The 25,997-nt window shown below is 45.1% G+C and overlaps 1 protein-coding gene and 1 pseudogene across 1 annotated transcript; one reads left to right on the plus strand and one right to left on the minus strand.

Moving 5' to 3' along the window:
• Window positions 1–6,894: 6,894 nt before the first annotated feature.
• Window positions 6,895–8,635, minus strand: LOC124682182 (probable trehalose-phosphate phosphatase D). The gene is made up of 6 exons (XM_047216920.1): window positions 8,615–8,635; window positions 7,625–7,726; window positions 7,468–7,545; window positions 7,211–7,360; window positions 7,043–7,135; window positions 6,895–6,963 (listed from the first exon to the last, which is right to left on the minus strand). The coding sequence occupies exons 1-6, from the start codon at window positions 8,633–8,635 to the stop codon at window positions 6,895–6,897; spliced, it is 513 nt and encodes a 170-aa protein (XP_047072876.1).
• Window positions 8,636–9,606: 971 nt separating this feature from the next.
• LOC124682183 lies at window positions 9,607–21,747 on the plus strand (annotated as a pseudogene).
• The last annotated feature ends 4,250 nt before the right edge of the window (window positions 21,748–25,997 follow it).

Below are 25,997 nucleotides of genomic sequence, written 5' to 3' on the forward strand. Positions count from 1 at the left end.
CAAGGGCATCGTTGTAAGGGTTGAAGGTTTCCTCCTTTTCGGGGGAAGTTTCTTCGGCAGGCGATTGGCCGGCTTTGGAGGTGCCGGAGTCTGCAACCTCACCCCTCTTCCTTTTTTTCTTTGGGGAAACAGTGGAAGGGAGAGAATGCACAGACTCGGAAGCCTCAGATTCAGCATCTCCTTCAGAGGAAGCCGCGGATTTGTGAGAACCCGCAACTTCACTCTCAGGGCGAGAAGTACCCTGGGTCTCATCGGTGATGATGGTTCGTTCCTCGACCTCCCCGCCTTCAGGAAGGGGAGGTAGAGAGGATCTAACTTGATGTTTCTACAGGAGGAAAAGATATAGAGACGACTGGTTACATCAATGAATTCAGCAAAATAGTAGTCGACAAAGCTAAATTTCGACGAGAACAAAAATAGTTTACCTTGGGGTGGGCGTTGGTGCCGCTATACGGCTCCATGCGACACGAGGTTGGAATGGTGTCTTTCTTGCTCAGCGACGAAATCTTCCGGACAAGCTTTTCTAGGTCTTTTACCGACAGATCCTTGGAGAATCGGTCCACGTCTTTGTCGCCAGCATACATCCAGAGAGGGTTCTTGCGAGCCTGCAGAGGCGCACCCTGATCCTGAGGAAATAAGCAGTAATCTCAATACCCGACAGCTCTTTGCTGCGAGTATTCTGGAGTTCGTGGATGCGTTTCATCAGCGCCTCTGTCGACGTCTTCTCTTCATCGGTAGCTTCAGCATCCCACGACTGGCGTCGGAGGATTTTTTTCGCTACCATTAAAAGGAGCGACATTGTACTCTTGTGAGTCGACATGTTCTTCATGGATGTAAAGCCATCTTTTGTGCCACCCTTGAACAGAATCAGGGAATTTAACATCGAAGTATTCGACATCTGGGTGGACGCAGATAACAACACCACCTATATTATAGGCGGTGTTGTGGGAGCTGTTGCGGCGGACAAGGAATATGCGTTTCCACAGACCCCAATTGGGAGGGGTCCCGAGAAAGCATTCACAGAGGGTGATGAAGATAGAGATGTGGAGGATGGAATTGGGCGTGAGCTGGTGTAGCTGTAGCCCGTAAACAAAGAGTAATCCACGAAGAAATTCATGGATAGGAGTAGCCAAACCGCGGATAAGATGGTCAATGAATGTTACCCGCTATCCGATGCGCGGTGTGGGGAAGCTTTCCTCGTTGGGGAAGATCGGTATCTGTTCCTTCTTCATGAACCCGAGCTTCTTGAGCAGCTTTGCGTCCTGGTTAGAGATCTTGGATCTCTCCCACTCCGAGAGCTTCAGGTCTTCTGTTGCCATTGGAGAGGTGTGCTTGGAGAGTCTCTACCGTGGTGGCATTAACTGGGTTGATTATGCTGGAGGAGAAAGCAAAGGCGCAGGAGTTTTGTTGTGACAATGGGGGATTTTGGAGAAAGACAGAGCAAAGGTGCGGCGCAGCGAAGGGATTAACGGAGGAGGAAGAAGATACTTTATAGCAAACCTACGAAAAGACGTGCCGTTAGATGCAGAAAGAATGGGCTGGATGGCCTACACGTGTCTCCATGGGTAATAAGGTCTTTTTACTACGATGGAACTGAACAGACGCTACAGTGCGCGTGCCAGAAAAAGCGGAGGACGTGTGTCCCCCACTTGCATAATGTGTCATGCACCGCAGATTTTGGGTCCACAGGTCAGCGACAGGACAGAACTCACGTCTTCCCGATATAATGGTCGTGGCTATCATCAGCACTGATGTCACTTTAAAAGAAAGTTTCGACTATGGTGTTACGAGGATTGGCGACAGAGAAGGAATGATGATAATTTCGAGAGCCTATGATCAAATACAAGCATTTGTTCATATGCTCGGGGGCTACTCTTATCAGAAGTATTGTTTATACTTCTGATAAGAGGTAAACGCGGATGATAAAATATAGAGTGCTTCATCAGAAAAGCAAGTTGAGCCTACATCCAAGTACAAATACTCGACTGTAGCCTCGGGGGCTACTCCCATCGGGAGCGCTGGTCGCGCACCCGATAAAAATGGAAGAATTCGAAAAAGATGTCAATATAGCGACAAAAGATGTTAAAGTGGTGAGCCTACAACCAAGTACAAGCACTTGGTTGTAGCCTCGGGGGCTACTCCCATCGGGAACGCTGTTCGCGTGCCCGATGAAATTATAAAAAGCATGGTGAGCATATTTCGAGTTATATAAATAACTCTTCATATACTCACATCGGGAGGGCAAGATAAAAATATACAAGCCATCCGGTGACTCGAATAAATGTGCTATTCCAGCAGCCGAAAAAAGCACTCGACAATACATTTTCAGAGCGCATCAGTCGCGAATTAATCTCTGAATGCCGCGATACTTTGCAAAGGTAAGTCCCCGGGATCCGTCCTGTGCGGCGTGGCACCGCCTCTGACGGCGCTTTGCTAATTTTTTCGTATCAACAGATACGAAGAAAAATCCTAACGGACGCGTTAGGTACCCGATAAAACATGACTGGAATTCGGCATCTGGTAAGACCTTAAGTGGCGCATGTCGAATTACACCAGTATCCCGAGATCATGTCCAGAGACGTGATCTTGAAGTAGGTTTTGGTGGATTGCCATAAGAGCAGTTAACTGGTACCTGATCCGTCAGATGAACCAGCCCCAATTACCGTTGTCTCTGTACAATATATGATTGTTTTATTAAATTTATGTGTTGACTTGAAGAAGTTATATGGTAATTGTAAAGTTGGAGATTTTCCCTGATTCTCCGATTCAAGCAAAATCTCGGGGGCTTCTGACATAGGCATCCCCAATGGCCTGCCGGAGATTGTACCCGGGGTTTTACTGAAGGCCCACGACCCGAAGATTATGAAGCCCGGAAGCCCAGTCAGGAGATAGTTTGGAAAGATAGAATTGTATTAGGAATATTGACTTGTAACTATTACGGGACGGACTCAAATAGTCTCCCGAACTCTGTAACTTGTGTATCATGAAACCCTCAACTCCGTCTCCTATATAAGGGGGAGTCGAGGGATAAAGAAAGGATCGATTCTATTGTCAACGCAACCCTAGTTTTCCAGTAGTCGAGTACTTTTCCGGCTAAAACTTCGAGATCTACTTGCCCTCTACTTCCAACTAAACCCTAGTCTACAATCCATAGGCATTGACAAGTTAATCCCTTGTCAGTATCCCATCCCGCCGGAAATGCGCCTGCTAAGCAGCAGCGGCTGGAGGATGGCCGTGAACGGCATAGGCATCCCGCCGCCGCCGTCACCAGGCACAGAGCGCTGGAGGGACGCAATCAGGGCCCGACGGTCTGCACTCGAAGCCGAGGAGCGGGTCAATCCGACCTGGCGGCCACCGGCAACGACTCCTGGTGGATCGCCTTCTTCCAGGTGCAGTACGACATGGAGATGCACAACACCACCGGCCTCGTCGGCGGGCCGAACAGCTGGAACAGGGACAGGCACCTCCTGTTCTGGGGCGTTCTAGGGCGCACCCTGCAGAATGTCATCGACGGCATCCACAACGACGCTCCAAGGTTGGAGGCGCCGTCCTCACCGCCATCGTCTCCCGCAGCGCAATGGCAGCCGAGGAGGACGTACTCGTCCTCATCCAACTCTTCCTCCTCAGGACCGGCCCGATCGACGCTGTCCTTGTCGTACCGCTTCGCGCCCTACACTGTCCCCAAGCGCGTGGTGAAGGAGGAGCCGAAGACGCCCGTCAATCCGAGGCACCGCGGCAGCGGCAGCCGGCAGCAGCAAAGGTGCGACGGCGGCGCCCTCCTCATCCCGAAGCCGGAGGTGAAGGAGGAGCAGGACGACGAGGAAGCGGCGAAGGCGGCGCTGCTGGCAGAGTACAAGCGGCAGCAGCGGCTCATCGCCAGCAATGACGACCCCAAGGACTGCCAGGGCTGCGAGCAGCGTGCTTAGCGTCGCTGAACGACAAGGACCTCACCGACGACGGCGAGGCAGGACCAAGCGGCCTAGTGAAGGACGAGCCCATCGACGAGCCCGACGAGCACGTCAAGCAGGAGGTCATCACCGACGACATGTACAACTTCCACTAATACTACAACGTCTCCGGCCGCCGCAAGTACTTCTAAATTAGGTTTAGTTTAAATTTAGTCGAATCTCGTTCGAATCTATGTGATATATAGTAAGTTTTGATAAATTTAACCAAATCTCGCTCAAGTTTTAAATTTCCAAAATTTTGTTTGGGGTCGCGACTGGGGAGCAACGTCCCCAAATACAACACGAACAAAACATATTTCCCAAACGCTCGATCCAGCGCCGTTTGGGGACACGACTGGAGATGCTCTTATACCAAATATATCTCTAACCTCGCCAAACTGAAGGAGGCCCGCCCACTTCCATGTCCAATGCTAAGAGCATCCCCAGCCGTTGGGGCTCCCCAGGCCGAAATCCGGCGTTATTTAGCGCCGGATGGATGTAGTTTTTGGCCTGGGGAGGCCCATTTTTCCAGCCGCGAGCCCATGGACGCGCACCCACCGCGTGCATAGCGACGGCGCAGTCACCGGGAAGGGCAATCGTCGGAGTTCCCTCGACGCATTGAACCGTCACGAAGTGGTCTGGAGAGCCGAAACGACTCGTCGGGAACGGTCGAAGTGGCCTCGATGCGAGAACCGTCGTAATGGAGCACGAACTCCGCGGAAGAGCAACCGCCGCTCTCTTCGTCGAGAGACCTACATATACGGTTTCCGACGGCCGACGCCATTCATCTGTTCTCTCGTCACCATCCTCCGTTCAACCATGAGCGATCTCTCTTGGCCATCGGACACCGACAACGAGGGGAAGCCGCCTGGATGGCGCCATTGGTGGGATAAAGCTGCATCGTCCAGCAGCGACGATTCCCCTCCGCCGGCCAGCGAGGACGAATGGGATGACGAGGAGGAGGACGAGGAGGAGGAGGAAGAGGCCAAGGAGCAGGCCGAGGAAGAGGCCGAGGAAAAGGAGGAGGAAGAGGCCGAGGAAAAGGAGGAGGACGACGAAGAGGCTGAGGACACTGACGAGGAGGAGGACTCAACTTCCTCCGACGAGGAGGTGACGAGCCGGAAGCGTCGCCGCGACGACGATGAGGCGGGGCCACGTAGGAAGAAGAAGTAGTTTAAGTTTGTTTTAAAGTTTTTATATGTAATTTTTATGTTTATTCGAATTATATTCGAAATATATATAATCTATCTATGTTGCACCACTTGAGATTTCAAAGCTTTCGTTCGACGAGGGTATTGCCGTAGATCGGGATGGAAAAAACGCTCGCCGGGGACCTGTTCGGGGGACGAGTGGAGATGCTCTAACAGAACACCCATCAGGTTTGCTCACCATGTTTTCGTTGTAATCTTTACAAGAAACGTACTGCTTCTGATTTATTTTCCCCTTGCCCAAGGTCTGTATACCAGTCCTGAGTCTACACTCCATTCTAGAATTTTTGATCGTTTATTCTAGCATCCATAGACCATAATACAGTTCCGTGAGTGGAAGAATGCCCATAGAGAAACGAGTGGCATCAAGCCTGCGCCGCTATCCTCAGCGCTAGTGCTGCGGCGGATCATGGTGTCTTACACTCTTACCTATCGACTGGATCGAGGAACTACATCTTTTGTTGCGCTCACCAACGCATCTAGTTTGCCACAAACTGTACATGACAAAGGCCACCGCATCACACAAAATCCCAACCAAACTTGCAATTAATAGTTTCAAGTAAGGGGGAGGGTGTTTCTGGTCCCGAGCTCAACTGAACTCGTTTTGTGGACCGTTCAGATCGTATGGGAATGTGTGCGGCAGGGACACTTCTTGTCAGGAACAGCAAGCAAGAACAGTGTTGTAGGCATAGCCTACGTAGTTGTACGTAGCGAGAGCTGCTGACGGACGTGAGATCGTTGTGTGGCCGGTGGGTGAGAACAGTTGACATGTGCTGGTGGCACAGGCGGTTGGAGAGTTCACCGGCGTCGTCGTTGCGGCGGGAGGCACCACGTGGGCCACCGGTGCCGGGACGGCTCCACGGACGGAGGTGCAAGTGCGGGGAGGCCTTCTTCTTCGCCATCCGCTTCCACGGCGCCGCCGCCGAGGGGTCGCGCCCTTCGTCTTCGCGGCAGGCTAAACGCGGGGGCGACAGGGGAGTTTTCAGCGACAAGAACCACGGCCGGCCGGGCAGACGAGGCGTGTGGCGGCTATGCGCGGGAGAGTTTTCAACGACAGGATCCACTGCCGGCCGAGCCGATGAGGCGCGCTACGGGCTGTGCGCGGGGGATGGCGACGGATTTTTCAGCGGCAGGAGCCACGGCTGGCCGGGCCGACGAGGCGCGCGGCGGCTATGCGCTGGGACGACGGGGAAGTTTTCAGCGGAAGGAGCAACGGCCAGCCGGGCCGATGAGGTGCGCGATGGGCTGTGCGCATGGGACGGCGGGGAAGTTGTAAGCGGCAGGAGCCATGGCCGGCCGGGCCGACGAGGCGCGCGGCGGGGCTCCAAGCCTAGGCACCACACGGCTGGCTTCGGCCCGACCACGCCAGGAGGAGAGCGGGATTCACGGGGGCTCGAGGAAAGTCGCGAGAAGCCTCCATGGCCGGAGCGCTGGCCGAAGACGCCAGCGGCGGTGAGGCGGGTTGCGTTCTAATGGTACAGCCGTACAGGAAATTTACCTCCGTCGTGGACCATTGGGCTTAGAAGTAGGTGCTGGATTTAATTATGTCTGTCTAAGTGGGCATAGTCACTGTTTAGTCACTGTTTGGAACAGAGCTACAGGGTGAATACGTAGTTGAATACCCTGACACTTGTTGGAGCACGCTGAACCTGATTGGTCCAGAAAAAGAGAGTATCTGGACCCGAGATCAGAAACGGTTTTCCGCAAGTAAGGCAAATAATGAAGCCTTGCAGTCTTCCTCAGGGCAGCTCAGTAATCCCGTCCTCTTCTTCTTTCCATGTGACTAGCTTTTCAAGAAACTCCATGACCTGTGTACAATTCATAATATCATTGAACCTAACAACCAACAAGCTTATGCATATATACGCAAGAGATAGAATGCATTACCTCAGAAGGGTCTTCAAGTGAGTAGAGGGCTCTAGTGGGCTTGGGCTCCGTCGTGACGAGGATGCCAAATCCGTAGCCTTTCTCACCTAGCATCTGATTTGGAGAAACGACTATTGTCAAAACTTTAAGAAGATGACAGAAGCTTAGATGATTTTTCTTAGGAGTCACCTTGAACGCGTCCTCGTCGGTCTTGTCATCACCGATGTGGATGGCGAGCACCCGTGACCTGTCCGTTTTCAGATCTTCAAGAAGATGGTTGAACAGATACTCCACCGCATCCCCCTTCGTGAACACTTCCTTTGACCGGAACTCCCAGACCTGCATTAATATATACAACACAAATGTGATGAATTTCCTCGCAAAAAAAAATGTGATGAATTCAACCAGGCACCTTTACAATTCATGGTTGGCCAAGTAGTTCTTACCATTTTACCCGTGTCGAGTCTCAGAGCAGGAAAGTCCCTCAAGACGGTCTTGACGGTGGCTTCGACGAGGTCCCAGTCCTACAAACAAAGACAGGTAGAAATGTCAGGCAAACTTTCTGAAATACCAAGGGCGCAAGAAGACTGAAACTTGAGGTACCTTCTGATCAACATTTCTGAAATGGACTGATACGCAGAATTTATTGTTTTCAACAAAAATACCACCGATCCCTTGAAGGGCCTTCTCCAGACACTCTGTAGCCTGTTGTGCAAAATAAAGGGCATTCACATTTTCAGATTATATATTACTGGTTATACTAGACAATTTCTCGCGCGATTGAGCGAGCGAAAGTACATTGCTACATGTTGTGCGTCTTTTTAGGAACTGTTGCACATCTTATACTTTGATTAAAAAAAGTAAGCCAAGTAGTTTAAGTTCACATGTTACATGCAATGCTATCTTATAAATTTAAAGCTAACATCGACATGTCCTATGCATAGATACAGAGTTCATAGTTTTTTTGTTAGATGAGACAAGTTTGCTTAATGACCTAATCAAACATGTTGTCTAGTTTGGCTGCATATATATAGAAACTGCATGTCTTCTATCACCGGTGATTTGTTCTAACATAAGCAATGCATATTTCAATTTCCATGTTTATAATGTAACAATATATGGCATCGTTCTTAACAATTTGTATGAAAAAACAGAAGTTTCAGAGATATCTAATTGCGGTATAGGTGCGCCTCAGTTTTCTTTTTGTGACCATGTCATATGGGTACAACTAACACGGGGTTTGAGGGGGTACATGGGGGCTTTGGGTATGGCGACAGAAACCAGGAGGGTAAGGACGTCCGAGACTTTCTCATAGCCTATGACATGTTGGTAGCTAATACCTTGTTTAGGAAGAGGCAATCTCACTTAGTGACCTTTAGTAGTACCCAACACTCTAGCCAGATTAATTTACTCCTCACTAGGAGAATGGAGAGGAGGGCTTGTTTGGAATGTAAGGTGATCCCTAAGGCATGTGTTGTGGCACAACATAAGCTTGTGGTGACCAAATTTCGCTTCCACACGTGTTTTGTGGGGACAAAGGTGTCAAAATCGCAAGAAAATGTGGTGGAAGCTCAAAGTGGAAGCGCGACATACCTTTAAGGAGAAGATGAACATGGAAGGACATAGCATGTGGGTGAACATGGAAACGTCCATTCACAAGGTAGCTAGGAAGTGTTTGGGGTAAAAAAAAAACAGCAAGAAAAATGAAGCCGAAGATCCGTGGTGGTGGAATGAGGATGTCCAAAAGGTTATCAAGGAAAAGGAGTGCTACAAATGTTGGCACGATGAAAGAAGCATGAGCAACATGGTGAAGTACAAAGAGGATGCATTAAATTGTCAAACGTTGCCCTGCCATAATGTGATATGTTTCCAATGCCAATAAAAAGTAACCCATCCAATGGTATTTAACATCCAGAAAACTGCCAAATAAAACGCGTCCCAAGCAGAAATATCACAAGTACCGCCGCGCCCTGGGCCATCACAAGGAAAACTATACCCAAAATCCTTTTTATCCGGCATTAATTTGGAACCGATAGTTCAATGTGCTCATAAGCGCCTGACCCGAAGATGTGGATCATCCAAGGCACATTAGCATGGCATACTCCTCCTGTTTGAATCGGAGTTTGAAACCAAACAAACTTCTCCTCGGGAGGATAGATGGGGCGATTCATGTGAGATCCCATGTAAATCTAACTTTCTATTCACTCATGGGATCCGGGCGGTCCGGGGAGGGTCCACCACGGCTCCTCTCTTCTCGAGAATCCATACATCCCTTATCAGTGTATGGAGAGCTATCTCTCGAGCACAGGTTGAGGTTCGTCCTCAATGGGCCAAGAAGAATGCAAGGTGATCCGTCAGTGAGGCAAGGGGGCGGGCCTATGATGAGTTATATGAGAGACTAGGTACAAAAAAGGCGAAAAGAACATGTACAACATGGTGAAAATTAGCAAGAGGAAGACAAGGGACCTCAACAAAGTTAAATGCATCAAGGATAAGAGTAACCAACTTCTAGTGAAAGTCGAAGAGATTAGAACATACGGAGAGATAACTTTGATGGGTTATTCAGTGATGGGAATGGGAGTACAATGCCCCAGCTAGATGAATCCTTTGATATGACACCAACACGTCCACCGTGCGGCAAGGCAGATGAGGAGTTGGCGATGGGGGAGGTGAAGGTGGAGGACCACTGGTCAAACGGGCCCAAGCCGGCTAACCCGGAGCAAAAGGCCATTCTCAAGTCCTACGAGTCGGCGCGCCGGGAGCATCTTGTAGCACAAACCTAGCAGGAGGTTGAGGACACCGTCCTGGTCCGTGTCATGGACATCTCCCGCGAGAGGGTGCCGACGGAGGAGGGCGGCCAGCTGCTCATGAACCCCGAGCGGCAGCGCACCGTCAACCCTTGGAAATGCCGCCGCCCGCTAGGCTCAGCGCGTCCCCAAGAACGAGGAAGCTCAACGCCCACTGGCGTCAGTGAAGGCGCAACGGGCTAGGGAGAGGCCACCCACGCCAATGGCCTTGATGCGCCGCCGTTCGCTTGAAGGCGACGCGGATCAGCGCGGAGGCGGATCAACAACGGACGACCATGGCGTGGCACTGCAACACGAGACGAAGAGGAGGGCATGGGCAAAGGGACGTGGGGTTGGCACGGGCCAAGCAGCGAGCAGCACCAACAACGACGAGCATCCCTCTAGCGAGTAGATTAGGTTAAGTTTTATTTCAAAATCAGTTGAATTTTGTTCACATTTGTAAGATATAACGAAATATGAATGTAATTCGAAGTTTCGGTAAATTTTATCCAAATCCTTTGGGGGCGCGACTGGTCAGAGGCACCCCCAAAGGCGAACATTCAATCCAGTGCCCCCAAACAGCCGACTAAGCCTTGTTGCCACACACCATTTGGGGGCGCAACTGGAGATGCTCTTACCTACAAATTAAGCTTATGCGCCATACTATGAAGCTTTGAGAGAAAGTAATTGAGCATCGCTTGAGAAGAGTGATGAATGTCACCAAAAACCAGTTGTGCTCTATGCCTGGGAGATTGACTACAAAGACGATTTTCTTGCTTTGTCGACTTACAGAGAGATATAGGGAGCAGAAGGACATACATATGATTGTACCTAGATATTTGGCGCTTGACAGGAATGCATGGAAATCATCAATACATGCCCAGAATCTTAGGTTGTATGTTGTTTACTCCGTTTCTCTCTCTTTCTCGTTTTGGTTTCCACATGTTTATGTTGGATTTCATATCTAGCATACCCTAACTTGCTCGCGAAAAAGGATTTAATGTTTTTTTTTGTGTGGTCAATATACATGCAAGATGCTAATTGTAAAATTAAACATATGTTATACCTTAGATACCAGAGGTTCCAAATATGGAAATGGCTGGTAGTGGTTCTCTTTGCCGCACTACAAGAGTGGATTAGGAAAGTTAAGAATAGCAACAATATAGTCAAATTCACAGTTTGCCAAAATAATGGATGATGACTTACAATTTTTATGTCCAGCCCATGGCTTCCTGCGTAGTTTAGATTCTCCAACTGCACAAAGTCTATTGCCTGGAAGCAAACAGCAAAACACACATTAGCTTGTTTAGTGCTTATAATTTATGCTGATAAATGGATTTTCATATATTTGAAATGTGGGGTGATTTTTGCTGCAGGTATCCCAAGGACAAGTTCAATTGGGAAGGTCTTCTATGCTGGAAATGATGTAGATGACTACAGTCCTAGCTCAGAAGAAGCAATTCTCAGAGGAGAATATGCTGTATAGGAGCTTAGTCTGTGTTTTGGAGGCAATAACCTGAAAATGTTCAACTGTTTTCCTTTTTCCGTAGTTTCTCTCTGTAGTAAGTTTGTTTTTGACATTTATGCAGGGTGGTGTTGAAGGTTAAAGGCAAGTGGACAAAGTTATTGATAAATGTGATTCTATGCAGATATGCCATTTTGTGTCCTGATGTTAATACAATTCAAACAACTTTATCAATTTATTGCATGCTTATGCTTGCTGTCATTGTGAACAGAACCTGAGAGAAGCTATTGTGACCTACCGCTATAGCACTCTTCGTCAACCTGATGAGATGAAACGGGAAGCATCACTTCCCTTCTTTGTGGAGTACTTGGAACGCTATTACTTCCTCATATGTTTTGCTGTCTATGTACATTCTGTGAGCTCTGCTCACCAGGCAACATCTTCAGAAGTTAGTTTTTCTGATTGGATGAGAGAAAGACCTGAACTGTACAACATTCTTCGAAAGTGATCCATGGCACCTTGCCAATACACATGCCAACAGTGCATAGCTTGTAAGAGTGTATATAGCTCAAACTTTATTTCCTTCGAGAAAGAGACAAGTTATAGATTTTTACGCTTGTTCTTTATTGAATTTGGTTGCATGTGGGATATTAGGAGAACTGCTATGTGCTATGTTCTTGCTTTCCCTCTTAGTGCATAAAGTATTTCCTTTTAGTTTTCTTTTATAGTTTACTTGAATTGCTAGGCCGCACTGACACTTCTACTAGGCAGTCTCCATGTCCATCTATGAGAAAGTGATGGTTGAGTGTTGACTCATGTAGAAATTATGTTGGTCCTATCATACTGTTAATGATGTGTCAGTGCGGTGTCACTGAGGAGGAAAAAATAACAGCTCTTTGAAAAATCAAGGAGCTTAGGCTGGGAGCTGAGAACCAGCTGGTTTCTTCCTTAAATCTGGTTCATCGATCCTGGATTGATGTTTCTGTTTATATGCATTTTTCATCAACTTATTTTGTTTCTATGATAATTAACACTGACAGTTCATTACCCTCAATAAAAGATCATCTATCGCATGCGCTGGTTCCAACCTTTACTTTTCCCTCAGTCAGTTCCATTATTTAATGAATTTTATGCAGCACTGCATTTTAATAATTAGCTTGTTGAATTATATTTCTATACCTATGTTGTCCCAACATAGCCGGTCCCAAGCCCGGGTAAAGGAGGAGGGCTGTGATAGGCTTGGCGAGCCAACGTAAAAAAACCCAGCCACTTTTATGGAGATGAAACCCAAAAGATTTTCGTTGGGCGTAACCCTCTTAGCGACGTGCCATATCGGAACCCCGGTGTGGTGTCAAATGGTCGTCACCCGCTAGGTGGCGCGCCGTATCTTGATCTGGATACGGTGGCAAGTGAGCAAGGATCGGGTCGTCGCATCCTTAGTGGCGCGCTACATCGGCGCCCGAGTGTAGTGGAAAATGAGCAAGGGTCGTCGCATTTGACTCGACGAGTGCGAAGGGTAGTTGGAACGTAGGGTCCCTGACAGGAAAGCTTCGGGAGCTAGTTGATACAGCGGTGAGGAGAGGTGTTGATATCCTTTGCGTCCAGGAGACCAAGTGGAGGGGACACAAGGCGAAGGAAGTAGAGGATACCAGCTTCAAGCTGTGGTATACGGGAACGGCTCCAAACAGAAATGGAGTAGGCATCTTGATCAACAAGAGCCTCAAATCTGGATTGGTAGACGTCAAGAGATGTGGGGACCGGATTATCCTGGTCAAGCTGGTAGTTGGGGACTTAGTTCTGAATGTTATTAGCGCTTATGCCCCGCAAATAGGCCACAATGAGAACACCAAGAGGGAGTTCCGGGAAGGCCTAGAGGACTTGTTAGGGGTGTACCCAGTGGCGAATAGCTCTTCATATATAGGAGACCTTAATGGCCACGTGGGTACATCTAACATAGATTTTAAAGGGGTGCATGGGGGCTTTGGCTATGGCATCAGGAATCAAGAAGGGGAAGATGTCCTAAGCTTTGCTTTAGCGTACGACATGATCGTAGCTAACACCCTCTTTAAAAAGAGAGAATCACATCTAGTGACTTTTAGTAGTGGCCACCACGCAGTAGCCAGATTGACTTCATCCTCTCAAGGAGAGAAGACAGGAGTGCATGCCTAGATTGTAAGGTGATACCTAGAGAGAGTGTTGTCCATCAGCATAAGCTTGTGGTGGTTGACTTCCGCTTTCAACTTCGTGTCCTAAGCGTGCGAAAGTCGCTAGAACGAAGTTACGGAAGCTCAAGGGCGAGGTAGCTCAGACGTTCAAGGAGAGGGTCATTAAGGAGGGCCCTTGGGAGGAAGGAGGTGATGCAGACAATATGTGGATGAAGATGGCGACCTGTATTCGTAAGGTGGCCTCAGAGCAGTTTGGAGTGTCCAGGGGAAGTAGAAGCGAAGTTAGGGATACCTGGTGGTGGAACCCCAAAAGGCTATTAAGGAGAAGAAAGATTGTTTCAGACGCCTGGAAGTACAAGATGGCAAAGAAGGCCGCAAAGCGAGCTGTGAGTGAAGCAAGGGGTCAGGCGTATGAGGACCTCTACCGGCGGTTAGGCACGAAGAAAGGCAAAAAGGACATCTAGAGGATGGCCAAGATCCGAGAGAGTAAGACGAGGGATGTTGACCAAGTCAAATGCATCAAGGATGGAGCAGCTCCTGGTGAAGGACAAGGAGATTAAGCATAGATGGTGGGAGTACTTCCACTGAACTGGACAACTCCTTTGATGATACCAGTAGGCGTTTTGTGCGGCGAATCCAGGAGTCTGAGGTTAAGGAGACGTTGAGAAGGATGAAGGGAGGCAAGGCAATGGGCCCTGATTGTATAGCCATTGAGGTGTGGAGAGGCCTCAGAGACATAGCTATAGTATGGCTAACTAAGCTCTTCAACTCCATTTTTCGGGCAAACAAGATGCCAAAAGAATGGAGAGGCAGTATATTAGTACCAATCTTCAAGAACAAAGGGGATGTTCAGAGTTGTACTAAACCGTGAAATTAAGTTTATGAGCCATACAATGAAGCTATGGGAGAGAGTCATTGAGCACCGTTTAAGACGAATGACAAGAGTGACCAAAAATCAGTTTGGTTTCATGCCTAGGAGGTCGACCATGGAAGCCATCTTCTTGGTACGACAACTCATGGAGAGATACAAGGAGCAAAAGAAAGACCTGCATATGGTGTTCATTGACTTGGAGAAGGCCTACGATAATATACCACGACACGTCATGTGGTGGGCCTTGGAGAAACACAAAATCCTAGCAAAGTACATTACCCTCATCAAGGACATGTACGATAATGTTGTGACAAGTGTTCGAACAAGAGATGGCGGTACTAATGACTTCCCGATTAAAATAGGACTACACCAGGGGTTAGCTTTGAGCCCTTATCTATTTGATTTGGTGATGGATGAGGTCACAAGGGATATACAAGGAGATATCCTATGGTGTATGCTCTTTGCGGATGATGTGGTCCTAATCGATGATAATCGAACGGGGTCAATAGGAAGTTAGAACTATGGAGACAAACCTTGGAATCAAAAGGTTTTAGACTTAGTAGAACTAAAACTGAGTACATGATGTGCGGTTTTAGTACTACTAGGCACGGGGAGGAGGAGGTTAGCTTGGATGGGCAGGTGGTGCCTCAGAAGGACACCTTTCGATACTTGGGGTCAATCCTGCACAAGGATGTGGATATTGATGAAGATGTGAACCACCGGATCATAGCCGGATGGATGAAGTGGCACCAACCTTGTGGCATTCTTTGTGATAAGAGAGTGCCACAAAAGCTAAAAGGCAAGTTCTGTTGGACGGAGGTTCGACCCGCAATGTTGTATGGTGCTGAGTGTTGGCCGCGGCATGTTCAACAGTTAGGTGTGGCGGAGATGCGCATATTGAGATGGATGTGTGGCCACACGAGGAAGGACCGAGTCCGAAATGATGATATACGAGACAGAGTTGGGGTAGCACCGATTGCAGAGAAACTTGTCCAACATCGTCTAAGATGGTTTGGGCATATTCAGCACAGGCCTCCAGAAGCTCCAGTGCATAGTGGACGGCAAAAGCGTGCTGATAATGTCAAGAGAGGACTTGGTAGACCAAACTTGACATGGGAGGAGTCCGTAAAGAAAGATCTAAACGACTGGAGTATCACCAAAGAACTAGCCATGGAAAGAGCCGCGTGAAAGCTTGCTATCCATGTGCCAGAAACATGAGTTGGTTACGAGATCTTATGGGTTTCACCTCTAGCCTACCCAACTTGCTTGGGAATAAAGGCTTTGTTGTTGTTGTTGTACTTATCTGGTAACCCGCTTTATGAAATTAATAGGTTCAAGCGAAAATGTTAGAATCGTGTACACTGTTCTGATATTTCACGGATTTATGATTTTTATTCTTCTCCCACCTTCCCACTCATTCTTGTAGCTTCTGACATGTTCCGATCAAGTCATATGATGTCTTAAACATACTCTAACGTTTGCCAAACACCATGTTGATCTAACTAAAGGCATAAACTGTAGCGAGATTGTTGGACCAGCATTCCACAACCATGATGTGGATTTTGCATCTCAGTAGCTCACTGCATTGGATAAAGGAACTATTCATGAGATCAATACATGGGAGAGAACGACAGCTCTAATTTGTGGTTCCTCAATCCATATGCTTTTATTTGAAGTTTAGATTACATTAAAGTAGTTAATTCCTTAGTTGTCTGGTTTACAGGAATCGGGGTCTCCAGTTTCCATATAGATAACCTACCCCAGCCCAGCACCTATCTGCAACTTCGCGCATAATGGATGCCATAGTATGTGCTGGTTATATCCACTTATCGTAGTCTACAAAAGATGAAGTTTGCTGATTTTGAACTCGAATAAAACTGTTGGTTCCGGGGCGAAAACCTAAACTGGTCAGGTTCAGGCTTTTGGCCATAACTAATAATCATATATCGATATTATCCATTGTTACTTTACTTGAGAGATCATCCCTAACTCAGTGATAATAATCTGGGGTCTGTAGCAGCTTCTGTCACATCTTTGCACGTTAGTTAAAACTCATTTCAGAATTATATATGAGCATTCATTGAATAAGCCTATGCACCAACCACAAAACTACTAGCACTTAATGTGATGAATAATTTGCATCCACAACTTATTTATCTCCATTCTTGCATGTCTTTTAGGACAGGTACTGATCTTGAAGGTGATGTCCAACGGCCTTTTTCTGATTCTGTTTCTCTAGAAACAATTCTGCTCATTTATTCAGACCATTAGAAGAACTTGTCAACTATTATGTCTAAACATGACAAATACTACTCCCTCCGTCCAACAATGGATGTTTCAACTTTATCTAAATTTAGATATATCTAGACACTAGATACATCTAAATTTAGATAAAGTTGAGACATCCTTTGTTGGATGGAGGGAGTTCTACTTGTTGTGGCTTGTGGGCCTTTGTTCACATTGGGGTGACTCTCTCCTGTAAGTTGCATAGCCTTTTATAGGAATTATCCCTTAAGATTCAGACTGTACCTCAGCATTCTAATCAGACCTAAACTAATTATTCCTATATTGCAACACTGTCATTGAATGTGATTTGTGATACGTTATCCTGTAATTTCTGTGAGGAACTTAGTGGTCTAATTCATTAAAATGCACTGATACCAGGATAGAGTCGAGCGCATGGAAGCCCGTTTGAGGAGGATATTTTACGGGAAGCAGATCGGTATGATGGGGCCATAATGGTTATTCATGAAACTGACAATGGTGAGATCTTTGATGCATGGGAAAATGTCAATAATGAAGCTGTTCTGACTCCACTGGAGGTATACAAACGGTGGACTCTGAAGGCCTTCCAATCAAATATGCACGAGTGCCTTCTGCTGTAGTCTTGCTACCAACGCTGTAACTTTCCCGTCATCTTGACGGTCTTCTTCTAATATACAAAGACACACGTCTAGGCGTGTGTTCGAGAGAAAAAAAAATGCACGAGTGCCTATTACTGATGGTAAAGCCCCAAAAAGTTCAGATGTTGACACACTAGCCATGAATGTCGCAGCTGCTTGCAAGGATGCTGCCCTTGTATTCAATTGCCAGGTATTACAACTCATGTATTTACTGCAAAAGAATTCTACATTTGTTATTTAAGATAAGTATATGGGCTTATTCATCTATACTAGAGACTTAAAATGCTTGCATTTTAACTTTGTGATCCTGTAGATGGGCAGGGGCAGAACAACTACTGGTACTGTGATTGCTTGCCTGCTCAGACTCTGAATTGATCATGACCGGCCTATTGGAATGCCGGCTAGCAAAAATAATCATGAGAACGCAGCTGATGCCGATTATTCAAGTGGAGAAGAAACAATAGACCACAATGGTCACCTGAATTCAGACGCATGGAAACCTCGCACTTACAGTCTAGATTTGACATTAATGACATCCTTCTATTCGAAAGATTACAAGACTATTTGACAACAGAATTGAGTGTAGGCAGATTTTAGATACTGTTATTGACAAGTGTTCAGCTTTGCAGAACATTCGTCAAGCGGTTTTGCAATACACAAAAGTAATTAATCAACAAAATATGGAGCCAAGGGTTAGGAGAGTCGCATTAAATCGTGGTGCTGAACATTTGATGGTTTCTGTGGGCAAGGAGAAACAAAGATATCATTTAAAAATTGGCTGCGACAGCGGCCAGAGATCCGAACCATGAAATGGAGCATAAGGTTACGACCTGGTCGTTTCTTCACTATGTCTGTAAATATATTTCTCTTTTCTTCTGAGGTTTCATTTGGGCACCTTTGAGTACATGTTCTACTAAGAATCATTTGACATTTGCAGGATGAGCCTAAAGCAACATGTCAACCTCCTCAAGGTGATGTAACGATGGAAGACATTGTCAAAGCCCGTAGTGGCTCTGTTCTGGGGAAGGGATCCATACTCAAAATGTATTTCTGTCCTGGACAGAGACGGTCATGCAGCATGAACTTCCGTGGTACACCACATGTTATCAAGGTACTTGGTTGTGTAACTAACCAATGTGAACACATCTTTTCTCTGGATGTATATACTGTTGTTTTATCATATTGATATTCCTGTTTATTTCTGCCAGTTAAACCTTCTATGTTATTCAAACATTCTGACCTTTCAGAGTAGCTAAACTTTTGGTTTAAGGTTTCCAGGCTTCTACTGTAAGAAAAAATATCAGACTAGCTCACACCATGTGCAGTGTTGTATTAGGAACACAAAACTTTCAAACAAAAACAATATTTTCCATCTAACTGCTCTAGTGTTGGCAGCTAACACTAATATCGGTTGGCGTGATAACTGGATTTTCATATTGAGGGCCCTGATTTTGTACATATAGGGACAAAACACTGCATTCCTTGATTTAGCGTCAACAACTCAATACTGGCAACATGACCACATTGAGGATTAGTGTTTTCTCCTATCACATTTTTTAATATCCCTTTTATTTTGCCGGAGCCTATTATACATTCTTTCCTCCTATAGTTGTTCTGCTAACAGCCATCATGCTTGTGTTGGAATCATCATATTTGAAATGATAATCAGTGGCACCGCTGCCAGGCTAATTCTACTGAAACTGTAAGATTTTCTTGTAATACTCATAAAAGGCTGGCTATTACAACAGCTTAATCTGTTGATCAAGAGCGATGATAATCTGGTATCTGCATTCCAAGCTGGACTAACGTTGGACCTATATCCTGAATCTTCGGATTAAGCACTCACCTTGTTTATTGAGGGTGCATGACACATGAAAATTTCATCGCCTGTAAACTGTTGTGTGCTACTGTGCTACTCCTGCCGTTCCTAAATATAAGATGTTTTGGCAAGTAAATTTGGCTTACCAAAACATCTTATATTTAGAAACAGAGGGACTAGTTTTTTTCTCAAGAAAGCTAGCTTCATTTTAGAAATATAGGGCTACTTGCAAAAAAAACATGTCAACTTCAGGTGGATGGGTATCCTGTGTATAGCATGGCAACACCAACTGTTGATGAAGCTAGGGAAGTTCTGTCATATTTGAGCTCTACAGATACAACTGGAACAAGCATTGCTCAAAAGGTGGTTGTCACGGACCTTAGGGAGGAAGTTGTAGTTTACATAAAGGGAACACCTTTTGTTTTGAGAGAACTAGATCAACCTGTTGATACACTGAAGCATGTTGGTATAAGTGGCCCAATGGTGAGTAAATCCTCCGATACTCTTCTAGGAGTATTTGCTTTATGGCAATCCTTATATTATATCATATGCAGGTAGAGAACATAGAGGCAAGGCTGAAGGAGGATATACTTGCTGAAGTTAAACAACTAGATGGTTGGCTGCTTCTGCATCAAGAAGAATTTAATGCAGCCACAAATCAATGTAGTGTATTAGGTTATTGGGAGCATATAGGTCTGGAGGACGTGATGACACCGGCAGAAGTGTACAGCAGATTGAAGGATCAGGGGTATTGCATTGACTACAAAAGAATACCTCTCACCAGGGAAAGAGAAGCATTAGCTGCTGATGTGGATTCAATACAATCATCAATCAATGAGTATGCACCCTAATCCAAAAATTCATATAATTTGATGACTTCTGTTGCTCAATAGCTGGACATAAGATCACTATTGCTTTTTTACAGATCTTCTAGGTACTATCTCTTTATTTCACACACGGGATATGGTGGCGTTGCTTATGCAATGGCTATTACGTGCCTGAGACTTGGTGCAGATGCAAAGTTTGTGATGGAACAAACAGCAGAAACACAGTTTGTATCAAGTTCTCTTACAAAAAGTGTATCTGTCAAAACCTTCACTGACATAGCCCTCAGGCAGGGTGACTATCGTGACATACTAAACCTTGCTAGAGCACTGATACATGGTCCTAAGAGCAAAGAAGACGTTGACAAAGTTTGTAGTTTATGCAGTCCATGTTATGACTGTTCTGCATTTTTTCCTAAGAACTGATTTCTCCTATTAAGGTGTGTCGGTGCTGGGGATTTGTGGGAGGATATTTTGCAATACAGGAAGGCACTGAGAGATTGTTCGCATGATGATGATGACGAGGCACGGTCATATCTCATGGATATGGGTACTAAAGCTTTGAGGTGTGTATGATTTGATTTAGCCCAAGTGCTTTTCTGCTACATGGCACTCTTTTATTCATAACATCTTTATTTGGTCATACTTGATATAAAATATTAAACATAAAGTGCATGCATTTTGTTTGATCTGATTAAAAAAAACTAACTTATGTTGCATCACTTGGGCGTGCTTATGCTCCATTTTGCTCTTTGTCGGTAACTTATGGAAGCATAATAGGGTGTTTACTTACTGTGGGGGCACATGGTATTTGTATTCAAATTAGAAAAAATGATCCATGTCACCAGGAAGCAACTTTTTCACTGAAAGCACACAATTGATGGGCGAATTGATGATTTTTTTAGATGCTGCTGTTGCGGTTAGTAATACTCCAATCACACTGACTTGGACATGCACTTACAATGGTATGCATGTACTAATCTGCTGCCATGCGTACACATATCTTTTCCTCTTATAGCGTTTTTGGTTTATTGAAAAATAAAAACATTCCAAAACAGTGTCCAGTCAAAAACTTATATGCATTGTTTTGAATTATTTTCTTGTGACCTGCGCCATATATTGTAGTGAGAATTTGGTTTTGCAGTTTGCAGGAAACATGGCAATTATTTGAAATAAACCATGGGAAATAAATCAATGATGTTACTTAAGTTCTAATAACCATGGGAAATAAATCATTGATGTTACTTAAGTTCTATCAACCATGGGAAATAAATCAATGATGTTACTGTACTTAAGTTGTCTCAACCATGGGAAATAAACCAATGATGTTACTTAAGTTCTACATGCAGCCTGGGTACAGCAGGGATATGAAGTTTTGTCTGTGCTTCTACTGCTTAGTCCATGCCAATAGGTTATTTACATACGAATATTATTTCATGACATTCAAGAATGACTGGTCACTTTTGGATGCTGATCTAGGCATCTACCTTTCTATTAGCTTAGTAAGCGTTGCACAGTCAAAAAGAATATTACGCGAAGTATTAAAATAACTTTCAGTAGTGGCAGTTGTGAGATGGTAAGGATTTGGTTTGACTTTGACATCATCCTAGACATGCATTGTTAAATTTAATACGTTTTACCTACATGTTTTTTTCAAATGTTGGTTTAAATACTTATCTTACTCAAAATTAATGCAATTGCAGGCGTTACTTCTTTCTCATCACATTTAGGTCCTACCTTTATTGTACATCCTTGCATCAAGTAACATTTGCATCATGGATGAAGGCTAGACCTGAACTCGGCCACCTCTGCGATAACTTAAAGCTGGATAGGTAGAGTATGAGTATATTTTATAATGGCCATAATTTTGGTGCCCCGGATTTCTTGGGACTGTTGGACCGTCTACCCATCTTTTGCGTTGATAACATGGAACTAAAAAGGAGACGAGTAAGGAGGTATAATTTGGAAGGAGCATGTATTGGCTGTAAGTGGGGGCATTGTATTAAACTTTCTTCTGCCAATTGACAGAACCAAACATGTATATAGACATATAGTTATTGTCAAGCTTAAACTGGAGTAGGAGAGTAAAGCTAAGGCTTCGAGTAACCTGTTTTCTAGTGTTTCCAAATTACGATCACCCTGCTAGTGTGTAATTTATTTAGATGGATGGCCCTGTTCTGCATCCCACCTCTCTACTCTACAAATTTGGATTCATGCGGGCTCTTCTTTTTGTGAGTTTTTACAAGCTCCTTGGGCTTCAATATCTGTATGGACTGCAACTTATAATCACCATGCTAGTGTGCAATTCATTTAGATGGATTGCCCAGTTCTGCATCCGGCCTCACTGCTCAGCGAATTTGGATTTTTGCGGTCTTTCTTTTTGTGAGTTTTTACGAGCTCCTTGGGCGTCAATATCTGTCTGGCTTGCTTTGAGGAATCCCACGTGAGTTTAACAAATGTAGTAACGCAACTTGCATATACGGTGCACTACTATTCTCTATTTTTCTCAAGCTGAATGTCAGCTCATTCTAGTCGTTGATTTATCTTCAGATCGCAACAAAAACATGGCCAATAAACAGCGTATAGCAGCACAACCTAATAACACTCTAGGATGATCATAAATGCTCAAATAAAAAGGCTGGAAAATATGATAATACCTTGGGAACATCTCTCCCAGTCACGATTGACGTGGAGAACTGCTCGGCAGCGGCTCCAACGACTTGGCGCATCTGATTATTGTATACAATACCATGAGTCAGTGTGGTTATGCAATGCCAAATGAATATCAACATAACATGTAAATACTGATTGTTTTTGTTTACCTCTGGAGTTATGTACGCCTTCAGAGGAACGTCCACTATCTTTGCGAGTGTACCGTCATAGTCTAGAAATAACAAGATCCTCTTGGCTTGTGCTCTATCTATGATTTGCTTAAAGAAAGCAATAGCAGAAGGGCACTCCTACAATAAATGAAGCATCATAAAATAGTTCCCCACAAGTTACTCGAGCGATAACTGAGAAATATGGATGGGTTCATGATTGACAAATTCAATAGCAACTAAATCGTACTTTAGCACCCAAATAGATGCTATTTGTAGACAAGCTTTAATTATACTCCCTCCTTGCCACAATGTAGTGCATATAAGTTTTTACAAAAGTCAACAATGTCAACTTTGACCAAGTTTATTGAGAAAATTATCTATATGTATAATACCAAACTTATACCCTATAAAAATATACATCATCACAAAATCTAATGATATTGATTTACTAATCTAGACGTTGATATTTTTTTCTACATACTTAGTCAAACTTTACATCAATTGACTTTTGAAAAAACTTTTATGCATTACATTTTGGAAAGGAGGGAGTATTAGCTAGTGATGTCATTAAGAAAAACCAACGTTAAAGATAAACTGCAAAATTCTTACCTCCCAAGCACTGTGCTCCACTGTCGGAGCCTCACAAGTAGCGTGCTCTGCTGCTTCTTCATCACTTTTACATCTCTCAGTTTTTGGTTCATCAACTGCAAATAAATAAATAAATCCCTGTTATTTCAAACAATATTTAAGACTATAATGTTATTGCTGCTAACAGGTCACTACCAAATCTATCAGCAAACAAATATATATTATATGACTACTAATAGGTCACTAGAAAAAAAATCATCAAACAAACTTATATGATATAGTTACTGTCCATATTGTTACATTGTTCAGACAATCCTAAGCAGTTAAATTCGCAGTTAAATTGCTACGGGACCCAGGAAACAATAAACTCAGACTAGGGACAGATCACTTTGCTCTATAGGAAAAAAAACACAAGTATAATACCAGCGGGTAAGAACTATGATCTTAAATCAGATAATTACAGATAATGGTATCCAGGATATCAGAATAATAATAAGATCAAGACAGAACAATAATCTTGAAGCAAACAATTACAAATGGAGTGGGCTAAACTTTGCCATGGAAGCCTCGAGATATGAAAAAAATCACTAGATTACAACTAAAATACACCTCCCTGAAAGTATATTGCAACAGACAGAAACATTAATTTCTAATCTCTGGATCAAACTCGCCAACGGGTTTTCTAGACCACGGATCTGCAGCAATTTCATTTAAATTAAGTTAAGTGCTTGATCTTTTGGTGTGTTACAATACATTTCGTAGTCCATGACATCCATTTCCATCCTACTCCTTTTGTCTAGTTACACAATGCATTTGGTACTTCACGGATGGATCAAGCAATAAGTTCCGCCCAAAAAGGAAGAAACAAGCAATGAGAAATTTACACACCTGCCTAGGGTTGGAAGTTGCCGAATGGCTGATTTGGAGGACCGTGGAGCAGGGTAGTAAATCGTATGAGCAGTGGTACTGGAGCGGCAAGGCAAATCGCTGCCATCCTTGCCGCCTGACGCCGGGGGTTAGGGTTTTGGGAAACTGGATTTAGGTAGGGGACAGAGAAGAAAGAAGCGCGATGCAGGGCGACCTGGGTTTTTTTTTTTTTTTTTTGAGATTACCCTGGGACGGAGCGATCAAGTCCAAGTCCAAACGCTCGCCTCTCGAGAAGGCCTGCATGTTAGTGGGCAAGCTCGTCGCTTAGTGGGCTTGGTGGTGGTGTATCTGACGGGCTTCGTATTATAGCCTCAGCCAGATTATAGCCCATATATTTACGACATAATCCCTATGGGCCATTTACTGGACCGGTCGAACCGAAACAAATTTACAGCCCAGGTAGCACCGGTGCTAGCTCCGCTCTACTTTTTTTTTTCTTTGGATTAGAAATTCCCCTCTGTAGTATTCCTGTTCTAGGTGATGTTTTCAATTTCCCTTCCACAGCTCTTCATCCTCGTCGATTTCAAATCGATGGCAGTTGGCTGGAGCCGTCCGTCATCCTCGCCCTGGAGCCACCCGCCACCTGCTCGACTCTTTGCCCAGATGATAATGCGGGCCTGTCGATGGCACACTTGGCGATGCGGCTTCAAGCCTTCTACCTCGCCCTGGAGCCACTCGCCACTCGCCACCTGCTCGACTATTTGCCCAGGTGATGACGCGGGCCTCCGATGTGCACGAAGCTGACCTCGTCACAGCTTCGAAGCAAATCAGGTATTGTTGAATAACACTGTTCCTTTTGTCGTCAGTTTCGGTTTAGACAGTAGGTTCAAGTCGGTCAGTTAAATTCAGTTAGCAAATAACTTGTCAGCAGTGCGGGCCTCTTCACATGCTATTAGCTATTAAACCTAGTCTTCAAGTAGATTAGTTTGCTAGCGGGTAAGACAGCGTCATGGGATGGAACGGCCTGCACGGTCATGGCGGAACACATGGAGCACAATTGAGGTGTTGTGGGATGGTGCAGCACATTACTCCGTCGAGGGACATGTTCACTTTTTCAGTTTTCAGATTGGTTTAATAAGAGGAATAAAGGCAAACAGAAAAGCTTCATGTTGTGTATGCAGCACCAAAACTACACTGTGTTCATCGTCCCTCTCGTGTGACCTTGTTTGATTTGAGGTTTTTGGCAACTACAGAAGCACATCAGGGTGTTCTTGCCCATGTCCGAGCCGCTTCACCACTCTGAGGACGATGCTACCGCTGTGAAGAAAAAGAGATTGTGGTGTTGCGGTTGCTCCAATTCAGCCATACGGATCATATGTTGCCCATGTCCGGTGCTTCAGTTGCTTGTGATTGAGTTTCCCAAATGGGTCCAACAAATAATTGACAGAATTCAGCAACCCTTTTTGTGGGCTGGATCCGACAAAGTGTGTGGAGGGAAATGATTGGTTAGATGGTTACAGTATGGGGGCCTTGGTAGTTCGAATCTTCAGTTCCACAGCAGGGCTCTCAAACAGTCAAACTAAGGTGGCTTTTGCAGAGCACTACGGCAACAGATAAACCCTGGATGGACCTCCCTCTTCCAATCTCCAAGGATGAGATCCACCTCCTGGTGGAATACATCAATTTCTGGCACAGATCTCGGGTCTGTATGGTGACTAATAGCAGTGATTCTGTGGTGTGGCAGTGGACTGGAGATGACAAGTATAGTTCAAGTTCGGCGAATCACTATCAAATGATGGGAGGTAGTGAAATTTGTTTCAGTGAACTCATGGCAAATCAAAATTCCTAGCAAGGTTGGATTCTTCA

The sequence above is a fragment of the Lolium rigidum genome, unplaced genomic scaffold, assembly GCF_022539505.1.
Source record: "Lolium rigidum isolate FL_2022 unplaced genomic scaffold, APGP_CSIRO_Lrig_0.1 contig_70048_1, whole genome shotgun sequence".
In the NCBI taxonomy this organism is placed as follows: Eukaryota; Viridiplantae; Streptophyta; class Magnoliopsida; order Poales; family Poaceae; genus Lolium; species Lolium rigidum.